Source organism: Falco naumanni, chromosome 1 (genome assembly GCF_017639655.2).
Source record: "Falco naumanni isolate bFalNau1 chromosome 1, bFalNau1.pat, whole genome shotgun sequence".
NCBI classification, from domain to species: Eukaryota; Metazoa; Chordata; class Aves; order Falconiformes; family Falconidae; genus Falco; species Falco naumanni.
In genome coordinates, this window is record NC_054054.1 from 79047789 (window position 1) to 79071185 (window position 23397).

General features: G+C 41.8%; 1 protein-coding gene across 2 annotated transcripts in view; it reads left to right on the forward strand.

Moving 5' to 3' along the window:
* Positions 1–16322: 16322 nt before the first annotated feature.
* The window catches only part of GLRB (glycine receptor beta), a 51934-nt gene continuing 44859 nt past the window's right edge, over positions 16323–23397 (forward strand). For both annotated transcript variants that reach the window (XM_040600899.1, XM_040600909.1), the window contains exons 1-2: positions 16323–16439; positions 17843–17996. In XM_040600899.1, coding sequence (XP_040456833.1) covers positions 17875–17996 — 122 coding nt within the window. In that variant the 5' untranslated portion in view covers positions 16323–16439; positions 17843–17874. The remainder of the gene's footprint in view (positions 16440–17842; positions 17997–23397) is intronic.

The window sequence follows — 23397 nt, forward strand, 5'->3', positions numbered from 1 at the left end:
ACACGTAGTCCAGTGGTGCTAATATTGACACGTGTGTCTGAACTTGTTCATGTAAGTCATCTCACCAAGGTCATCACCAAGGACAGGAACATGCTAACAGCAGTACATGCAGAGCCAATGTAGTCTCACAAAGTATCTTCCCTCTCTGATTTGAATACACTTTTAAAAAATGCACTTTATGCTTTTACATCGAGAATCACTTTTACAAGTTAAAGTATTCACAATTGTAAATATAGAATTCAATTAGAAAATAGATAACAATGACCCAAAGTTTCATGTAGAATTAGCCCTTTCAGCCTAAAGTACTTTCACCTACATTTATACTGATGAGTGTCTCTGAGGCCTTTACTTTAAAAAAAAAAAAGAAAGAAAAAAGAAAACAAAGAAGCATTGCAATACCTTTTATTCCAATACAGAAAAAACATATTCAGTAGATATCTGAATATTCCTTCAAGTTGGGAGTCTAAAAATGTTGTTTCCAACAAGCTTTCCTGTCTACTTGTTTGCCTTTATTGCTCTACAGGGATAAACTGGTTTACTTTTAGTAACTTTTACAATTATTTAGTCTGAATTCTTGTGAAGTGATTCAGTCTTAAGGAAACTGATTGAAACTAAAGCTTTTTTTTTTTTTTTTTTTTTTTTTTGTCCCCCTCCACAAAGCTTCCGAAAACTCTTGTTGACCAGGAAATTTCTAAAGGGTTGAGTAAGGTTATGAAGTCAATTGCCTAAAGAGGAAACTGCTGCTGGCAGTTCTGGGCATATTGAGCAATTGCATTTTCGAGTAATCCTTGTTTGCTTTTAGCTTTTCTGGTTACCTTTCATGACGCTTCATGTGGCCAGTGTTTTTTTGTGTAGGAGCAAAACCTGGCTTAGAGATTTATTTTTGGTTTTAAAATCCTTTCTTCTTTTGGGACTAGAAAGTAAATAATTACTTGTGCAAGCACAGTGATGCAGGAGTTCAATACCAGACACAGGGAAGTGCACAGTACTCGTCTGTATGGATATCAGGAATATATGCAATTTCAGTCAGTAGTGATGGGAATCTGGCAAACAGTTTTAATTTTTCTCTCATCCTTTTCCTTTCATTGTGTTTCTTTGGGACTTGCTCATAAAGAACTTCAGGCAAAATTTCCCTGAAGTCCCTCATACCATTTCAGTTTGGATTAATTATGCTTGGCGCCATGTACAAGACCAATAAGACCAATAATGAATGCTAGGATGACTGCTCAGTTCACACTGCTATTTATCAAGGTCACAAAGTCAGCCAGCCTTCAATACAACAGAAACCTGACATTATACTTCTATCTACCAGTTTCAAATAATTTAAATTCAGAGATTTATGCCAATGAGGATCCCTAAAATGCATGCATGATAAAAATGACCTCGGTATTTTTGTTTAAAAAGAGCTAATACTAATAGAATTTAAGCACTGAATAATTGTTTTATTATTTGTGAATGTGACCGCAACTGAAAATAATCAGGAAGATACAGACAAAAAGGTACTTTAAATTCCCATATCAGTAGGGGCTGTTCTTCAGAATTCATAATCTTTTGAATAAACAAAATCAAGTCATGTTAAATGAAAAATTAGACTTCATAAGGGATATGTCCATCACTATGATCTTTCAAAAAATCTTTTCGTTTATAAAACATGGAAAATGTGTGGCTAAATTCTCTGTGTGGCTTTGAAAATGTCACCCATGGCTTAAAAAGCACTGGAATGAGGTAGTATTTCCATATGGAAAAGTTCTGTCACTGGTGGGGCCTTGCATCATTCATCACGTTCTTTTTTTCTGTGGAAAAAAACAAGAAGCATTGATTGGTCTGAATCGGAGGAAAAGCTAAGCATAATGCCCCAAATAAGAAAGAGGTAGGACATATACTGACATAATTGTTACTGTCTATTTAATATATGCAGCCAAACTCACTCCTAACAGCAAGCAAAACATTTTTAATTTTAAGCAAAAGAAAGAGGTTAGAAATCAAGGTGAAAGAGTGACTCAAAAGAAAATACAACACCATTAAACAGTGAATTATCACTGGAAGAATTAAACTAGCTGATGAAACACAACTCTTGCAGGTGAGAAAATCCATCAGCCAGCATGACAGACCAGACAATAATACTTTCTGCCTGAGTAGGACTTAGCTCTAATTGAGGTCTAGTTTCATTCAAGACAAGTCAAAAAATCTGGTAACTTGAACTGGTAAACTCCCATTTCAGAGGGCAATGACATATCTTATCACCATCATGACAACTGCCTGAAAAAGTCTTTCTCAGCCTGCAGTCCTGTAGGTTGATATTCTGAAAAGTATTTCTAAACTGTGCTTCTGTCAAAACTTTCTCCCATTCTCTTCCTGGGAAAGGTATGTATTTTTTATTCCTTAGGGTTTATCTAACTAGTGATTAATACCCAGGGGGTGAGGGTAGGGGGATGAGGGGTGTGTGTGGAATTATCCCACAAATTATATTTCATACTGATGTTTCTGCCACTTATTTAATTATTAAAATCCTTTGAAACACAACTGAAAAAATCCAGGAGCCTTGTCAAACATGCTCTGACCCCTGTAAACTACTAGCAAGGATTCCAGCAGAACTTTTTATGCAGTCCCATTTTCAAAATTATTAAAATGTGGCTATGCTTGTCTCTGAAATGTCATAACAGATCCACTGGAGCCTGGAAGGTTTGAACTGAACCCACCCAGAGGGCAAGGGCTGTGCCCTGGCCATACCGTATGGCAGCGCCAGGCTTTGCCGTGGAGCTAGGTGAACGGCCGTGTGAGCAAGCATGGCTTTCCTTAACAAAATCCATTCTTGTCCATGCAAAAGGACTGATGAGGTCGTGAAAGGCGGCGATGGAAATGTATACTCCTCTATGTATACTCCTGGTTGCTCTACTGATGCTTACAGCTCCCATGCACACCAACAGGAGCTGCCTGTTAACTCAGGAGCAGGGACCAGAACGGTGAGGGAAGAGTTAGGAGCTTATTTTTATCTTATTTATCCCTGCTTGAAAACAGGCCCTTATCACACTGTGTTTTGAGAACACTTTAACAGATAAATGCAGAACAACACAGGGACAATCTGTCAGTGAAGATCTGTTCTTAAGGATGGAAGAAAGTATTTGCTTGCGCCACTTTCCTGAGTGAAGGGATTACGGGTTTAATCAGTGTTTGCCCACCTCGGAGGCCTGCTCTTCTCTGCTCATCTGCCACGCCAGTTTCCATTTCACATGTGATTTCTATCATATACTCTTCCCTGCAAGTGGGCATTTCTTTAAACTCTTTATCATTCCTCCTTCTATAAGCTGCATGTTATGCCAGAGACAGTCAAAACTGGTCTCTGTATCTTCATATATCGGAGAGACTTAACACTACAGAGTACATAAGCACCATTGTTTTCCTGTGAGACATCAAATGGTTTATGGCAATCATCATTTTTCAAATTATGAGAATGAAGGAGAGGGAATGAAACTACACTTTATCAGTCTGCTGCTAGTGATTTAATCTCATAAAGTTTATCAAATGGGGGAAACTTACCAAGTTTTCTAGATGCAAAACAGGAGAAGTAAACATTTCCTAAAGATGACAAGCAATTTTGGCAGAAAATAGAGGAGAAAGGAAATTTTACCAGGCACTGGACTGTCTTTTCTCTTTTTTGGGGGTAGCTGGAGTGAAGTCATTGACAATGCTCACCATGTTCTCAACCACAGGGTTTTTTCTGTCATTTTTGTGTGTGAGGAATTGTGTAGAAAACTGCCATTATTTGAAAATTAAACAGATTGTCATTCTTGCTTTTAAATCTGTCTGCTGTGTAAGCCATTGGCATAATCCACCTGTATGTCAGATTCAGGGATAGTGTTATAATATCTTTAGATACATGGAGATGCCAGGGACTGTGCAAAAATCTCTTTACTTTGCCAAAGCAAATAAATGAAGGGAAATCCCCGAGGGTAAGGGGTGAATGGAACAGATGTGATAGCTTTACTTCACATTTGCTCTGCCTCATACATAGGTGCCACGTAAGAGGTATAGTTTGAGTGTTGTTATACTTAGCCAATAGCCAGCAATAGAAAAGTCTCTTTCAGTATGTGGGCAGCTGAATTTAAGTCATATCAAGCCTGAGGCTGCTGCAAATTATTCAAGATGCTGAACTCAGGATAATTTACAAATCTCCTTTTGTGTTGAGGCATACTGATCAAGTATAACATCAGTTGAAAAGAGAATTACAGTTTCATCCTTGTAATCTTGTTCTTCTACCCTTTCCACCCTAACAGAGTGGGATATTTTACTGCTGCAGAACACAAAAAAAGAAGGCAAGAAAAAAAGAAGTTGCCAACTGGCCGATTTCCAATTTACATGGCTATAACTGAATGCAGAACCAGCCTGGTGTTTGGCTTTATTTAGAAACACAGGCTCTTGTCCAGATCCCATTAAGACTGATGAAAAATGCACTTCATTGATTTCACTGACAGTGGATTGAGCCCATTAAGAAAAATTAGTTTGGTGTCAGGGTAGTGACAGTTCCCGTGTAAACTGGAAAGGATGTAACCATTTGTAGACCAAAAGAACATATTTTCACAACTTTAATATGAAGTCCTAACAAACAAATCTACTGATAATTAATTCAAAATGAAGCTAGCGCCTGTGCACAGTCATGTTTTTCCTACTGAGCAACACTGCTGAAGGAGTATAATATGTCCCTTGGTTATCTATCAAGGGGAAAAGTATTTGCAGATGCTGGGATTATATTCCCAACATACTGGTTACTGTGGCTGCACTAACTTTAAAGATAAAACCATTAGCTGCGGTAGATTTCGAACAGATTAGTTCTATCCCACAGTCCAGAGAGAAACAGATAAAGAACTGATATTTTCTTTTACTGACACTAAATGGCTAATGTGAAGTTAACTCAAAATGACTGTTTGCTCTGGGGGAAGAATAGCTGCACATTTGTGATTTAGAGTACCAGAGGGATTGAATTTGCCTTGCACTTACAGTTGGAGTCTTGCAGGATGTGCCAGAGCGTGTGACTGCTGTGCTGGAAAATGGTTTCCCTCCTGGTGGAACCAAGGTGAAAGCCACTCATCAGAGTGCCCCTCAGTCACCTCACTTGCCACATTACCTCTTCATGCATCTGCAGTGCGTGCCCACAGTCAGATATTTGCACAGATACATTTTTTGGTAAAGACACCATGTGCATATGCAGTCCTAGGACCACACAAAATTGCAGCACGTCAAACCCTTGCTCGTTCTGGTTTGCTCTGCACCACTTTGTAACGTCAATGCAACCCTAGTGCCCCTTAAAATGGGATTGTCTCTTCAGCCACCAGAGAGGAACAACATGTCTAAAGAATGCCCCCAGTCTGCAGCAGCCTAACAGGGAAGCCCAAATCTCAGCCTAGTCCATGCCCATGAATTGAGATCTATACTTTGTCAGATTTAAGGAAATGCCTCAGTTCCTTAAAGAAAGCAACAGTCTATGGGCAGATATATTACAGGGAAGGTAAGAATTTGATTTTTTCTTCAGCAACACAACATTTTTATAACACAGTGAGTTTAATAGCTTTTGAAGAATTTATTCTCACTGAGGCAGTGAAAGCAAGGTGAGGCTCATGGAAGCGTTGGGGAGATGTTAGTAGAGAAAATGCTAATAACTTCACTGCTGGCTCATCTCAGAGAAAAACAAACACAAACAGGATTGGCAGGCACCTGAGCCTCTCTCCCCATTGATGTGGACAGCAATAGCTGTCAAGGCAAGGGGAAAAAGGGCAAGTATAGGGACTCCATTTATATATCTATATTTATATCTATATCTGTATTTATATCGATATACATCCTAGGGTCCTTTCTGGGAAGACTTTTTTACCCTTTATTTTATTTTATTTTATTTTATTGACAACAGCAGGATTAAGCATTGTTACAGTGGTCTTAAATTCATTTTAGGCAAATGGACTTGTACCTGAAGCAGATTGAAGACCATAAAAAATTAAGTCACTCCGTTTTTGGGGTGACCAATCTAGCTACTGATCTGAAAATTCAGAGAATCCCCTGATTATCAGTATTTGTGGAACAAATACTTAGACACAGATTTAGAAACAGGAAAAGAAAGAAGAGACCTAAATGCAATGCTGGAACTAGGAACCTGATGCCGGTTCAATTTTATTAAACTATAGTGAAAAGAGAGGAAAGGAGGAATGTGAAATTCTAGAAAGGAAAAGGGTATAACAGATTTGTTTCATCAAATTGTACACACCTCAAAGATGAGGTGCTAAGAAGTGTACAGTATGGGCTTGTTGAAACACATGAAGCTGACCATTCTCTGACAGTGCAGCTAGCCTACTCTGGAAGCGAATAAAATAGGTGTGAAATAATTTGACTTTAGTAAGCCTTTGTTATCTATCACAGCGTAAGCAAACAAGGAAATGTGGTCTAGTTTGAACCTTATTAGCGCTAATTTAACCTCGTTATTATCAGCTCTTAGCTGAACATGACACCAGGATGTGTTCCCTCTCCCTTTAGGCAGCATTCCTGATGCCCGATGCATTGCAGTCACCACTCAGCTGGGAAGGTCTCTATTGTGACTGCCAGCCTAAACATCTAACCTAAGCGATGTTACTCATCTTTATGCCAGTTGTCTAAAACTGTTTTATCTAGCAGTCCTTAATTCCAACCAAGGCTTCAGTGATGAGCCCACCCAGGCGGTTTGGAACCAATTCCCCCATGCTGGCAATGGCTGAGAGCCCTGATATCTCCCACATGCTCTGCGTTAGTGTCCAGGCCCGCGTGCAAGAGTCGGAGAGTGGGATTGGAGTGTCTGACAGCAGTCGTTAAGATTAGATTAAAGCGGGAGCTGAGAGGCAGGACTGGGAAACTCCATAATAGGAACTGAATGAGGAATATAGTGAGACCGTAGCGGCTGACGCAGAGCCTAAAGGACGGACAGCTGAGTAGTAAGCAAGGCCCAGGCGACATGGGGTCAGGCAGACCAGACTCTAGCTAGGGATGTGTGCCTGAGATGTGGAGATGTAAAGGCTGGAAACAGCTCTGGACATCAAGCTGCTGCGTTTGCATCACACTGCCGTGGCAGTGAAGAACCATGGCAAAATGCTCGAGAGGAGCTGAATGGCAGAGCAGAGCAATGGCAGAGAGGAGCAATATCTCTCCTGTGATCTGTCTTCTTGAGTTTCATGGCTGACATATAAATTGGGGGTTGTAACTGCAACACTGATGGTATGTATTCCTTGTGTGGTTTTGAGACCAGTGGTCTCTGATGCATTTTATTTGTGCTATCACTTTTCCAGCTGGATACATCACCCTCAGCATCTAGGCGATGAAGTGGCCAGTGAATGATGTCCGTAATTGAGAGCCTCCAGATTCTCACTGACTGTAAGGAGCTAGACCAGAGGAGCCACCACAAAAAAGGCCTCCCTGGATGTCAGAGAAGTTGATGTGACTTATAAAATCTGTAAAGTCCATTAGAGATACACTTCTGCCATCACTGCTGCCAGTAGATATATATGAGACTGTGGTGGCTGTCCCTAACATCACTGTACAGTTTGCTGAACATCTTCACCCAGTTTATTATGCTGGTATAGGCTACAACAGCTTGGTCTCAGCTTCTGGTCCACATGCCAGCCACACAGAGGCTGGCCAGGTGCTTTGGAAGTGTAGTGTTGGCCACCTCTGTGGCATCTCGCTGGCCAGCTACAACTCCAGCAGCTTCTGGAGGCTGGTCCCTGGGAGGTACTCAGGACAGTTCACAGCCATGTTCTCCTAGAAGTGGGGCTGGAAACCAGAAATAGTCACTGTCTGCTGGGTCTTCAGACAGATCTTCACTGGAAGACTGTTTGGATCTAGACACTGGCATACTAACCAAAAACCTTTCTTCACAAACTATTATTGGGCAGACCAATGGTGAAGCAGGGAACAATTAGGATAAAGATTGGAAAATCACTTCTACTTGTGAGCCTGAGTGGGGTTTGGTTTTATGAAACAAGGAAAATGGGGGAAAACTGTGTTCTGTGCACACCGGGGCAAATACTTATACATATATACTGCTAGCCAAAGGAAAACAATGACTTGAAGAGCCTGGGGGTTCTGGCTTTTATTTACCTCATTCTTCTGCCCTACAACAGCAGGAACTTGGTTCTTGGAGCTGAGCTATCATGATAGACTTGACAGCTGCACCAGCCAGTCTCAGACTATTTCTCTGCAACCTGACAGTTCGTTCCTCTGTGCACCCAGGCTGCCCCAGATTCTTCTTTTTCCAATCTTGGAGCGGCAGGGCAGCAGCGCCCTTGATATGTGCCCTGTTCTAATGTACTAACGTCGGTGTACTTCCACAAAGGTATTAAGAAATCACCTGAGTTGAAAAGGGTTGGAGATTGGAAAGGTATTTGGGTAAAATATAACATCTGCTGGTCCTGCTCATACTCCTTCCTGGGCCACTGTTGGAGACAAAGGGTTGTGCTACGGGGTCCAGTCGTCTGAAGTAGCATGGCTGCTTTTATGCTGTCATTTGACAACCTTCATCAAATAGTTAATGACTGCATGGTCTTCATATGAACAGTACTGCAATTACATTGCGTACAGAATAGCAGAATGGTATTTTGACACAATATATCTGTCTGGGCAAGGCAGAATCCAGTCCTAGCCCTTTAGATTTTCAAAATGGAATATTTTTTCATTGAGTTCTGCATTCAGAGTGACTGCAGGATCGGCGATTCTAACTACTACATTCAAGATAAGCACTAGCATAAGATAGAGTTCCTTAATCAAACAAAGCATTTCAAATCACACTTAAGGATGTGAATAGTTCTACTAAAGGCAATGGCTCTGCTGACTGGCCTAAACTGATACATAGGTAACCAATAGAAAGGCAAAAATATGACAATAATCAGATACAACCTGAAAAGGAGAATGTATTTTTTTCAACAACCAGGCTATTTTCAGAAAAAAAATAGCTCTCTCTAGCAGCACTGACGTCAAATCCATTAGCATGTATAAATCTCTCCTACTTTAAGACAGGAAGGGTAATATCTTAGAGAAAATTATGCTAAAGATGTAGTAAAAGGTCAGTACATTCTTTAATACCAAATGACCACAAATGCTAAAACCCCTGGCATCTCTGTTTACAGTTAAACATTTTTTAAAAAAATAAATAAATTAGTAGCGCAAGAGTTTTCACCACAGCTTCTTGACCTTTCAGTGCTAGATTTATTTTTAATGTTGATGTAAGGTATGTAATTTACACTGTATATTTCAAGCGTAATGTGTAAAATACTTCTTTCCATAACAAGCTGTCATTGTAGGATAAATGGGATTTCTACAGGGATTTCTGGGTAGCATATTTTTGGAAGTTTCTATTTCTGAAATTATTAATTGCTATTACGATTTCTGAGAAACCATGTAGTGTAATAACTAGGCACCGAGTATATAATTATGATTACTCTGAAGTGTGTTTTTCAGACTGGGAGGACACAGCCTTTCTTGTGTGCTTAACTGTATGCAAACCTCTCAGAAGTGTGTTCAGTCAAGAGGGTTCATGTAACAGTGATTGCTCCCACCTTTAGTTTTCTCCAACATTCCCTATTCTTGAAAAATACCTCCTTAAACAGTATGTCACATACCTGTGTTTCTGCCTCAGGCTTTTGTTCTTCTTGCTGAGTTCGTTCATTCTGTTCCCCTATATCTTACAGTCTTCATTTCACTCCTTTCCCAAAGAATCAGCACTCAGGCATCACTAGTTCTTCGAGTTATCTGAAAGAAAAGTAACAGAACTTTAATTTCAGGGTAAATTTAATAGTGCCTTTTAGGATCTTCTAAGGCGGATCCTTTAACCTGCATGGATCCTTCAGGGTGGTGTTAAGTGCAAAAACCCAGACATTCTCCTGGAAACTGCGATTATTGTGGTGGTGTCTCTTTTCCTGAATTGCTAACTCTAGATGAGGAAACATCCTAAAGCTATGACTTACTGTAGCACAAACATAGAGAATATCAAATTTTTTGGACCAAACTAAGCCCTTATACTGAGATTCTGCTGAAATAGCTGTCTGAAAGGCAAAAAAGATCTGTTTTCTTTAGGTAGCAGGCACATGGTGAATTTTGGGGCTCGTGTCCAATTTGGAGTTGGAGCCTGGGATAGGCACAGTTCCTTGCAACAACATGACAGTGTGCTAGAAATGTTCCAAAGACTGTGACTGAGCATCTTCTGGGTTGTAAGAAATTTGCCCTGCAGGCCTTTGGCACCATATGTCTAGCAGGTAACTGACAGCTGTTCCGACCATGTGCAAATAAAGAAGAATTTAAGTAAAAATCAGCAGTGTGATTTAGGCAGAATGCATGCACTATGGTGGCCAAAAAAGCAAATTTGAATGTGATGTCACAGGCTGCCCTCACTTCTGCCTGCAGGAACATTTAGGTATTTTTCCAACATAGTCAGCCAGGAGGAATCTCAAGTCATACTTAAAACTCCTGTTAGCTGGAATTGCATTGACTTGCGCAACTTTTTATTGTGTAAGCAGGGGAAATAAAGACAGGTACTTAATCCTGTGTAGCACTTCACATGCACTAAGTGCCTTTAGAAAGTTTTTGTGTTGCAGAAAGTATAGAGCATGTTGTTGAATGACATTTAAATAATAGTTGTCTACCTGGTTTTTCTCAAGGTACAACTATATTCTTTATTGATTTGTATAGATATGGCTGTGGTACAGTTATACGAGGCATGCTGTTCACGCCTGTAGCATGTTGGTGACAATTACTAATCAAGCATTAACTCTTCACAAGTAATTTATATCTACTATTTATGCATGAACAAACACTGCCTTTAAGAACTTTGAAGCCAACAGGCTAATCCTTTTCACTACTGACTTGTATCTCAATTCTTAAATGACAGTATAAACCACGAAAGAAATGATGCTGGCACTAAATGTGATCAGCCAAGTAATGGAGAGTCATCCAGTTTTCTTGAAACACAGGGGTTAACTGTGAACATACAGGTTACATGTGGATGCATACTAATAGGCATCAATTGGTTTAATTATTAATTTTTTTCTTCAAAAATGGTGTGACAGTCTTTATGAACTTTCCAAAATATTATCTTAGAGGTAGAAAATGAGCCTGAATCGTTTTAAAGTGAGGTTTCATTAGTCTTCTAATGCTAATATAACGTTGTGTGCAAACCCTTTTTAAGGTACTACACCGACTGTGGGTGTTATAAGGTGCCACAAAAGTTTAAAGTTACTTCAATGTCACCAGTAAAATCCTCCAACATAAGGAGGGGTGTTTCAGATGAGACAACACTTTTTTTGACAGTTAATACGTTTCTCAGGCTGCTCAAGCTGTCTTTTAGGAACATGCAGAACTTCACATAGCAATATTATTAATACTAGGTTCTAAGCTTATTTGCATAGCCACAGGAACTATGAATTTAATCACGTTGTAGACTGTTTTTTTAAAGTTGAAACCTCTGTAGGAGTTTTTCACGCACTGATATCAGCAATGCAAATCTTACTGGTTTAGGTGACCTGGGATTAAACTTTAATCTCTTTGGCAATGACATCAGAGAACTGTAGATTCAATTGCTATTCACATATACCTCCCTCTCTGGCCTTTTCGTACAACATATGGATTTCTGTGTTTTAATAAGGATACCTCTGCTTTCCATATTTATCAGTCCTTTCAAGGATTACAGGACATGTACTCTGATGGTTTTTTTCTCAGCTTTGGTGTCATTGGTACAGTACTTTCACTTTAGCAATAAGGCAGCCGGGGAAAAAACTCTTGAAGTCATACAGGCAGCTTGACAGTGCTTTGCACATGGAGATCTGTCAGCAAAGGCATAGCCACATAGTAAATGCAAGTAATAAAATGCATAAGCCTGCAAGGAATATGTGTTTGGGGCATCTTGTACGATCCAAATTTTCTGTACATCCATGACAACAATAAGACATGTAGCTGCTTCCTCTGAGGGCAGGCATTATTACTGTGATTATGTCTATTACGATCAATATATGCCATTGCTGTTTTGACAAGCCATTTATCTATCAGATGCATAAAGCCTAATATATAGTCCAGGCTCATTATATTTACCAGCAATACTATGTTTGAAGGGGCATATTTTTCTAATCGTTTTCTCATCTAATTTTAATAAATGAGACACTTCATTATGCATGCATCTTTCTCAAAAGTCTCCATTTTAGAGCCTCCACCAAGGCATAATAGTTTGAATTTCCCAGCGTTTGGATCGACCCTGTAAGAATCATCTGTCACACTCAGTATGCATAAAGGAGAGAGAGATGAGGGAACTGGAACATTACAGAGGACAGACTGTAATTTTCTTAATCTGATGGTTCATCTATTTGTTATTTTGTTGGCTGCTGGGTTTGCTACTTCAAGTTTCTGTATTTCAAAATGGAATGAAAATCACCAGTCTTTTCAGCAGGAAGGAAATCAGGTACCTTCCACAGTTCTGGTCCTTGGTACCAGAAGGGAGAAGCCTTTTACACCAAATACCTGTTTTGTCCCCACTGCCTACAATAACCTGAGGACACATAAGTCTTTACAGCAGTAGAAAAGGAAAGAAGGACAAAGAGCTTTCAGCATCCTTTAGAAATCAGCCTTGCTCAGAAGCCCTGTAAACCTCTACACCTTCTGGATGATCAGCACAGCCATCATGATGTGAGAGATGATTGAAATAAAAAACCTTCTGTAATAAAGGTTGAAGAACATAGAATCCTTTTTTCAATTATATTTTCTATTTGTGTGAATTAAATCAACTCAATTTAACTATTAACAAATTAACTATTTTGGTGAGCATTGAAACTAATGGAATCTGGTTTCCAATCAATGTGGGTCTTGCGGCTGCCTGGCTTTTTAACGGAATTAATCTGAAAGCTAAGGCATGGGTTCTTCTGTAAACAGAAACTTAAAAATACATATTCGCTTTCCTGAAAAAAGCTTGTTAAAGGCTTTAATAGAATTTTGTCAGCTATTTGACATTAAAAACTCTGGTATTGAGTCATAATTCCTCCTCTAGTAAAGCGGATACTTTATGAATTAGATATATTTGTGTTTAACAAATTTATAATTGCTTTCTCTCAGGTGGATTTTCTGATGTCTAATAATAACTCATGACAGTCTGCTTTCTTTTTCACTGGTTTTCCTTCTGTAGGAACATTAGCTCAATATGTCTTCCCAGCCAGCTGACTTGAGAAAACACTCAGGACTTAATAAGTCTGAGAACTCTGAGCTCTCTGCTCTTTTTTTTTTTTTTTTTTTTTTTTGTTTTTTTTTTAATGTGGTATCAATCAGCTGGAAAAAAAAGTTTCCAACAAGCTGTTTGAAACATGCACACATACAGAGTGTTGTTACACAAAGCTCATTACCTTAAGACAGTAGACTGAAAAGGGCAAAAATCCTGAAGAAATTCTACCTTACAAAGCTACGAAGTATCTTTTGTGTGATTGAACAGCAGAGCTGGACTCCTGGACCTTCAGACTTCCACGTTCCACTGCTGCAAACTAAAGAAAGGACTACTGTCCCTGGGCTGATCGCTAGGAAAGGTCTGGTTGTATTTTGCGTATGGTTTACACAACTACTTTCTAGTGATCAGGATAATGCCTAAGATCAGGAATCCCTGGCAATTATTCCTAAAGCAGAGAAATGGAGATGGTTAGATATTCCCAACAGCAGACACAGCAGCCGTTGTGAGCAAAGCAAAGCTAAGTCCACTCCGTCCTCTGAAATACAGTGAATGCTGAAAGAAGGGTGGGTCTGCCCTTACACATTCATTTACTAGTAAAACTTCTATTTTATTTACTTATTTCTCTTCAATAGGACCTCTGAAATACAGCACCAAAACAAATCAGCAGAACCTGTCCCATTACTCATGAGGCTTTTACAGAAGGCTTTTGTCCCCAGTCCCTCCCGCCTGGGCATCTGCAACAGCGTGTCTGCACGGAGTGGCGGCTGCCCTTCGACCTCCTGCATGTGTGACAGCTCTGGCTCCTTCTGGCCAGTGCCAAGGGACAGGGTGGCCTGAGCACCATGATCATCCTCTCCCTGCTGGCCTTCCAGGTCAGAAAGCAGCTGCCTGTGACCTTGGCCAGCTTTTATACGGTGAGAGGTGGGAGAAGAAGCCTTTATCCACAGACCTTGCACTGCCAGAACTTGCTTGAGAGCTGACATATTTAAGTGCATTTTAAAAAAATCAAGGGGAATTGAAATTTTTCTTGTAAACGTTGGTATCATTTGTGCGTGTAAGACAAGGACACCTAGAGATATTGCACAGATATCTTAGTGAAGCAGCTCCCTTTTCTTGTCTTTGTCAGGTATATTTCACTTTCATTCACTATAGAAAGATACTGGCTGCTCCTATTTAACCTGAACCTGAGGGGTGGATGGTATTCGTTTATATTTTATGCATTGTCCTGTTGAGTTACTACAAATATTCATCTGTCCTTAGGCGTTTACAAGCATAGCTGCATCAGGAAGCACCTGCACATGCCAGCGGGTTTGCAGACAGCCTGAAGGGTCAATCAGGTGTTTTGCGGGACGCAGCACGCAGAGCGCGGGGCCTGCCGGGGCTGCAGGGGCTGCCGCTGCTGCTGCCAGCAGTCCTTGTTCCTCTGCTGCTGCTGTACGGCCTGTTGGAGATGCTTGTTCTGCTCTGCTGTGTTAAGGCTTTCTTGACACAAACAGGGGAGATCTCTGTCCTCACGTCTTAGGTATATTACCGTCACATTTTTCATGACCCTATCCCCAGTGTCACAATACAAATGCAGAAAAATGGAAACGGCAACCAGTGGGTAGCTGGTCTCAAACACATTTATGCCAGTCCTCCTAGAACAACTACAGCATCCTCGTTTGCATTCCTGAGATAAAATTCAAAAGGGTTTTAAAGAAATAAGCTTACTTTTTCTTTTTTTTCTTCCCCCTCCCCCCCCATAGAGACAGTGTTATGGGAAGCCTCTGGGCTTTGCTTTCTGTTTCAGGAAACAATTTCACTTTGTTTAATTTGCAAGTTCCTGTGGTTGAGCTGGAAAACTGTGTCTTGAGACACCTGTGGCCTTCAGCTGACCCATGGCAGGAGATTTCTGCATCATCCACATGCATGTATGTGCACACACACACACACGTATATATGTATATGGCAGTATTTGTATACCACATGGCAGCAAATTTTGAAGGGTATAGAATTATTTTCAGTTTGTCTGTGATGCAGTTACAACAGGAACACCACTCAGAAGGCAGAGCTGAGGGTACCTGACCTTTGGGTATTACAGAATCTATACAGTGCTTGCTGCCTGCTGTGGCATACGCACCAGCTCCTGTGCCCACTTACTTCTCGTCCACCAAAGAGGTGCCTTTCTTCACTTTTTTTTTTTTTTTTTTCTGTCATATTATAGCCCAAACCCCAACGGAGCTCCACAGAGAAGCATGATGAGGATTACAGGATGCTGCAGAGAGTCTCTATTACACTTAATCGTTGGATCCATTCTGAAGAATAAAAGGTATTCTCCCGGTGGTGCTGCTCTTCTATCCTGCTGCAGACTGAAGCTCTGGAGCGTGTACTAGGAGTGATGGGAAATAGGCTGGACGATAAAGAAGACTTAGAAATAGTCTTGATTTTCAGTGACTTGGTCACTAAAAAGAGTGTGAGGCATGTGGGGGGTGGTCAACTAAAATGGGAGGGTGGGTATTTGCTAACCTGCGACTACTCGGCTTTATAATGATGTCTGTCCATTTCCAAAACTTGGGCCAAATAGCTGCTGTAAGCAAGAAGTCCAGCAAGTACCTGTATTTCTATAAGCTTGAGATACCAGAAACTCCAGAAAGGATTGTATGTATGGAATTTCCCTTCCGTTAGGTCTCTTCATAACGCAGCTAAAGTCTAGTGGAAAGCAACTGGAAAGCCAACACCCTTTGCAACAAGGACGCATGTCTATCCCCCAAACAAACCTCCTAGTTTGTTCTCAGGGACGGCCTGCCGTTTAACTGCTGGCTAAACACGTACATATAGATATATACAGGTACATACAGCCCGCGCAGCATCGCACCCCACCTTGCGCTCACCCTGCTCCTGTCCATCCCACCCTCCCCGCTAACACTGGCTTGCTCCGCACAGCTCTGTCAGATACGCTGGGCACCGCGGAACGCGCCCTGCTCCGCCACAGGCCGGGGAACGCGCCCCCCGCCCCGCTCGCCCCTGCCCAGCGCCCCCTGCCCAGCGCCCCCCGCCCAGGCCCGGCTCGCCCCCCGCCCCCGCCGTTGCCCCGCCCCCAGGGGCGGAGCTGCCCCCGCCCCCGCCCCCGCCCTCCCGCCGCCGCTCGCCCAGCGCCCGTGTGTGGGCGGGCGGCCAGGACATGCTCACTGGGAGAGCGTCGCGCTGTGCCGCGGCTACCGCACATGCTCCGTGAGCGCGGAGGGCACCGTCGGAGGTAGGGGCTCGCTCCGCCGCCGGGGCAGCCGCGCTGGCGCGCCCACCGGGCCGCGGCGTGCCCCGCCGCCGGGTGCCCGCTCGCCGCCGACCCTGATCGCGGGGGCGGTGCACGGCGGAGCTGGCGGTAGGCGCCGGGCGCCGGCGGTGCGGGCCGCGGCGGTGGCGTCGGCGGGGCCGCCCGTGCGTACGGGGCCCGAGCCCGCGGTGGGGCGGCGGGGGAAGGGGCGGCGGCCGCGGAGCGAGGAGCCGCCGGGCCCCGTCAGCACCTCGGCCAGCGGCGGCGGGGCCGGGCCGCGGCGGGGCCGGGCGGGCGGCGGGGCTCGGGCTGCTGCCCCGAGGGCAGCGCCGGGCCCGTCCCGCTGCCGCGGGAGGAGCGGGCCATGCCGGGCCCCGCCGGTCGCTCAGTCCGCTGCCCCTCCGGTGCGCCGGCAGCGCGGAGGCCGCTCGCTGCGGGGGCCGGTGGGAGGCCTCGGACGGGCCGGGGAGGCCGGGCCGGGGTAGGGGCGGCGGGGGCAGCGCCGCCACCGGTACCGGGCGGGGGGGTCTGCGGTTCCCGGGGGGCCTGAAGCATCCCGGAGGTGCAGGGAGGGTGAGAGAGGCGTCCGCCGCTCCTTGGGAGGAATTAAAAGCGATTTCAACAGTAGTGTGAAAGGCAGCTGGTGCTGAGGCACCTGCAAGGTGTCCCCTGGCCCGCGGGGTGCGGGGATGACCGGGGGGGGGGGTGGGCGAGGCACGTGGAACCCCGGGGTGCGGGGTGTGCACCTCGGCCCCCTGCGAGGGCAGAACACTGAACCGCAGGCGGTGTAACGGGTTGTGTCTAGTCATCTTGCCAAGGCCCTGCCCGTGCGGGCCCCACAGCCGGAAAACTTCATGCGAAACAGTAATTTGTGTTTCAGTTCTGCATGTAAAACTGAATCTGCAACCCCTTCTCGTAGCTAGCATGGGAACGGATGCCGCTTTCTCTGTGCGAGGCCACAGAGGGCTTGCTAGCTGGACGGGGGGTCACATTTAACCACGTTTAGTGCATCCAATACATGATGGTTTTGGTGACTAATTCTCTTTCCAGGTTTCTGAGGACTTTGAGTTAGGCAGACTTTGAAGGATGTCACATTTGTTTCTTAAACACACTGGAGCAAAATTGCACTTAAATCTGTTCCTCAGTCTCAGTTTCCTAACTTTGCAAAGCTACTTCACTCTTCAGAGTATCACCTCTAAGTTTTTTCCATATCAGAGGCACACCTCAACAGAATTTCTTCCAAGGCAGTTAAGATCAAACTTTTAAAAAAACCCAACAACAAAACAACAGCATAACAAACAGTTGTTTACGTTTTGTAGGTACGTGTTCCCATTAGCCGTATCTAGCCCTACTAACATAAACCTCTTTCTTTTCTTTTGCCACAGACTGGAGGTTTCTCTGAAGCTTAATCCTCAAGATGAGGTTCTTACTAGCAGTTTTCTTTTTCATCTTGTTCTCCTTGTGGGTTGAAGAAGTCTATTCCAAAGAGAAGTCTTCAAAGAAAGGAAAGGGGAAAAAGAAGCAGTATCTATGTCCATCGTACGTGCCTTGTTTCTTTTATTCTTTTATATGATGGCAATCCTGCCATATTTTTAACAGTGGAAATTATGTGGCAATTGAAGTAGAAGGTGATGCATTCTGCTGAAAGAATGGGATTTGGGGTGAGAAATGGAGGAAGAGGGTTTAACCAGCATCATAGCTAAGTTCTGTCAATGACTGTGTTTCTTCTGTAGCAGGTCCGCTGTTTTAATGAAAGGAAAAATCTAAGCCGTGGTAAATAGTTTCATTCTCTGGGGGGGATTCCAGTCCAGTGTCTTGCTCTTTATGTGGAAGGAGTGATGTGGTCCTGCAGTGCTGTGCTGCTTGGTGGTGTGTTGCAGGTATACTGAGAAAAGCAAGGAGGATGCAAAGCAGTCGTGCTGAAGTGCAGTTTCTGGTTAGCTTAGTTCTTAAAGAGGAGGATTGTCCTGTGCCTATTCGTATTGCCTGTTGAACAGAACCAAGGTCCTCAGCATCTTCCATTGATGATTACAGTGCTATAACTTTTATGGAGGTGGATTGATTGTCGCTATAAAGCGTGCCCTTATGGAATAATAAGCTGTCTGTAACAATACAGAAATTAAAATCTGTGATTGCTCAGCTGAATAGAGAACAAATTCTGGACACCCATGATTATTTGATGTTAAAAATACTTCCTCTTTCTAACGCCTACCATGTTTGAAGTTGTGATCCATAGGACAATGCAGAAGTTTTATTTGTGAGTGCCTTTTTTGGCATTTTCTTGGCCAGTCTTGCTCATCTTCTTGGTGTTATGGTGTAAACATCTGAGGAAAAGATTGAATGCATATAATAGGTTGCCAATAAGTGTGGAAAAGCACTATGTCTGAAATGATGATAAAATTGTTTAGACAAATTTAAAACACATCTTTTCTTTGACCATAAAAGAAGAAGACTGGAAGGTGAGACTGACTATTTAACAATAATAGACTTCTTCCACATAAATAAATTAAAAAGTAGAATAACCAGATGGAAACAATGTTTGAATAATACCTTTTCAAGTTTCCACTCTTACAAATAAACATCACTGTCCATATTTTAACTCGAAGTTTCTAGAAAGTTTCTACATATGGTAAATCTTCCCATTCTTTTTTTTTTTAATGTCAAACCTAAAAAGTTACATATCTTTGGATCTGAATACAGTAAGATACAAGTCTCAAATATGATCGTGGCTCATCTGAAATGACCCCTGCCCGTTCTTTCCCCTTTGAATCGTTAAGCTGAGCTCTGACTGGAGCCTGTGGTCTGAGCTAAAAAAACATGAGGATTTTTAGCCAGGAGAGAAATGTTGTGATTGCCAGGACAGGCATCAGGATGAAAGTCCCCAGAAAGTGGGTTACACAGCTGGGAACTGATTCTAGATCTTCCTCGGTCTTGTCAAAGCAGCCAGCAGTTCTTGACTTGGCCTTAATTAAAATTCAAAACACTGATGTCATTTTATCTAGATAAGTGGGTGGATTTGGTTTTTTGTTTGTTTTTCTCTTAAGCACAGTATTTCTTGGTACCCTGTTCTTTATGATACCAGTTGACATTACAACCATTAAATATGAACTCATTTGTCACCAACATACTTGAAAAGCATTGAATAAATGATACAATTTTCAAAGTGATATTTTTGCATTCCAGCCAGTTGAAGCTTTCCACAGATTTGCTAGTGGAATCCAGTATTTGTCTGATGTATCATGTGTACAGTGTTGCTAGCTAGAATTAATTGCAGTAGCAATAAACCCTGTTGGATTTTCTGAATAATGAACAAGTTGTCTATTTCTTACTTGGCTGAAGTTCACAGCTTGAGAGACAGCCACTTGTAGCAGCGGGGTTGCAGGACTGCTGGTTTTCTGTGGTTGGCATCTAGAAGACCTCTCATGTGAATGAGCAATGAAAGTCAGTCCTGTCTTGCAGAGAAATTATCTAATGTCCTCTTAACTCAGGCTACTGATGGCAAACTTTCAATCATCATCACTTTTTGAATAATCTTTCACAAAACTTTTTGACTTGGTGGCACTCTGCATTATAAAAAAGGCTGCCTGCTCTTAATAATTTTTTTCCTGTGAAAAAAAAATAAGGAATCTTTCCTCAGAAATAAACCAGACCACAAGGCAGTGGAGTGGAAATTAAGTGACACTGTAAGGGTTGACCAAAAATAGTACCAAAGGAAGTGTTTGAATAAAAAATTGCTAGTAAAGCATGAAGGAAATCTTTTAGAAGAATGCATTGTATCTTTTTTTAAAGAAAATACGTAGGATTGTGCATAGTTTTTAAAATTGAATGGTACAAATTCCTAATGAAAGCATGTATTTGTCAGTTAAAATCTTAATCTGTCTTTAATTTGCATAGGTTATTGGTGCAATAGAATTTAAAGCTTAATTGTAACAAATTATTGCCTTTTGTTTCCTTATAACATGTGAAAAGCTAAATTTTACCTCCTCAAGAGAACAAAAAACCCCACTAGTAATTATATAAGGAACAGTCTTCTCTTTACAAACTTTATAATGAAATTCAGATGTATGCAAATTATTTTCCAGCAAAGATTTATACTGAATGTGATGTTACTGCCTGAGTTTCTTGGTTTGACGTCAAGAAATGGATGGTTATAAGACTGGCCTGGGACTTCAGCATGCATTTGTTTGTATGAAAACTGAGCATACTTGAACTTTTCCTTTTACGGCTCTCCACAACACAAGCCTTTTGCCAAATGCATCCCTCTGGCATGAAATTAGCTACTATTAGAATAAGCTGAAAACAAGCTGATTAGAAACCCCATTAAAAGTTCATTATTGTCTCATAAACAGATATTTCCTTCCTTCAATTAAGAAAATTCTATTTTATATCTTAGAGCAAACCCTCTTGTGATTATTCGTAATGCTGTACTTCTCCATGCATTGTGTGATAGTGGCTTGATTGACTGTCTTCATTTGTTTCTGAAACTGTTTCTCCCAGCTTTTCTGTCAATGGGTTTTGTGAAGCTGATGCTTAATCACTTGGTTCTTATTTTGATTTAATGCTTGATCAGAACAGCTGTAAGATTTCACACCTTACATTTAGATCAGTTTTCTTTTTACCTCAGGCTTTCCAAATGAGACAGAGTAATTATACTTGTGTCTGATTCCTGATTGTTGATTAACAAAGAAATTGATATATTAGGCCTAAAATCCTATAATAGGGAGTTCTGCAGCGTAAATCTGAGAAACTGGCTTCCACAGATGCATAGTGCAGTAAAATAAAAGCTTTAGTGGAACAAAACTCTTGCCTTTCATCTCCATAGAAAATATATTAAAAAAAACCAACCAAACAAACAAAAACCAGAAAACCCCAAAAGAAACAGGTCCACCTCTTCAAGAAAAAAAATAAGAAATTTGTGTATTACAGTCTTCTGTTTACAAAGGTTATTTTGAAATTCACTATACTGAATACAGATGATTTTGATATAGCTGCAGACGGATTTAGTCGCTAGATCTGTTTCTTGATCAAAGACTACCCATCAGCTGTATTACCTCTGTTACTTAATTCTTATTAACTTCTTCAAAATTTCTCCTAATACCTGAGTTTGGTAAACGTACTGGGCAGCTGTGACTTTTTTTCTAAGAGCACTGCTGAAATATTTTTTTTTTCCCTTTTATTATGTCATAATAAATACTTCAGTTATTTTATGATATTTGAGCTGCTGCTGTTACCCCCCAATCCTTAGTCACCCAGGAGGTCTCTACTCAAAACTACGTGCAGGATCTGTGGACAAATGACATCATAAGGAAAGCGAAGTTTGTTGGTGGCAATGTTATAGGAGGCATAGAGATGTAAGAGTGTCAAAGAGCAGATAAGAAAATCAGTTACAACTGTGCTCGTAATCACAGTTACCCCTGTTAATTATAGTTTTAGTGTGACTCAGCTGTTGGCTTGCACGCTGTTCGGAAGGATCCCACAGCGTCCCTGATGCTCCAGCAGTGCTAAGAGTGTAACCTCAGTCACGTTCTTTTGTCTGGATGTCAAGACGGTGCTCCTCATGGTTATGCATTTGTCCATGTGAAGATTTATATCCCTGTGGATGATTAACTAAGTACTGTGTGCTATCTATAGAGACTTTTTTACTCATGAAGCAGGAGCACGGATCATATTTTGGCTTGTGTTCAATACAACGTATCAGCTACTTCAGAAACGGTGAAATGGCCCTCTAAGCCCTCCATAAAACATGACTTGTGCCATCTGCCAGGGCAGAAGCTTAGAAAGGTCACAGATGCCAAGGTTCAACAAATGCCGCCTTTTAAAAAATAACAACAACAGACAGTGGAACTAGAGAAAAAAAGCCTTTGATGTGTTTAAAACCTAAGAGTTGTGTGAAAGTCCGTCCTGAAATTTCTCTAACTTTCAGCTTCTGGCACAATCTTCCCATAAAGACTAAAGTGGAAGTTCAAAGTGTATCTTGGATCTTCCATGCTCTCCACCTTCTGAACAAGGACTTTTTTAAATTGTTTGAGGCATTTTGGGTGTACATGGCCTCTCTATCTGTAGTATGTGATCGTCCCTGAAATGTAAACGGCGGGAAAGTGGAATCATCTCTGGCTTCATTCCCATCTTGTAGAAGACACTGTTGATAGTCTGTGAACATTTTCATTTGTAGGTATGATGGGAGGGTTGATACAGTTTGTGGGAGAAGATGGAATGAAGTTGAAAGAAAAGCCTGAATTTGGTTGTGGAGGCAAGTTACATCTCACAGTCATTCTGAAGATAAGTACATTGCAAAGCCCAGGTCTGCTTCCTATAAAAATTCTTTTGCCTCATAGTAACAGCAGTTGGTCAATGGTTTAATTATTCTGTAGCATGTAATTCTTGTGGAAGGCTGTGATCCTGGACAGATAGGGCCACATTCCAGAAGGTTTGGGAATTTGTTTTCAGAGTGATACGTGCTAGGGAGTAAGAGGTAAAGCTATATAAGCAAAACCTAACTTCTCTTGTAAAACAGTAATTAATTGTGGCAGGCTGGTTCTTGTTCAGTAATTTTTCCTCTGTGAGCCGCATTTACTCCATTCTGAACACTGTAGTTATGAGACACTACAAGTGTGCACAAAGGTTCAAGACTTTGTATTACGTATACACCCTCCAGACTGAGAAAAAACTTGGATCTACAGGTTAAATGAAACCCCCTAAACCTAAACCCAAGGAAAACCATAGCTAAATTCAGTTCTCAGATCCACCGAATGGATCTTTAAAGAAAAATTGTATAAAATGTATCTCCACTTAAACCACGGTATAGGTGGTTAGATTTTACCAAGATCCATGTGTTGTCACAGTGCTTACCACATGTGGAAGAAAGACTGGGACAAGGAAGTGATGTGGATAAATTATTTTTAAAATATCTGTAGTTCTGCTTAAACATGTGGATGCTGAT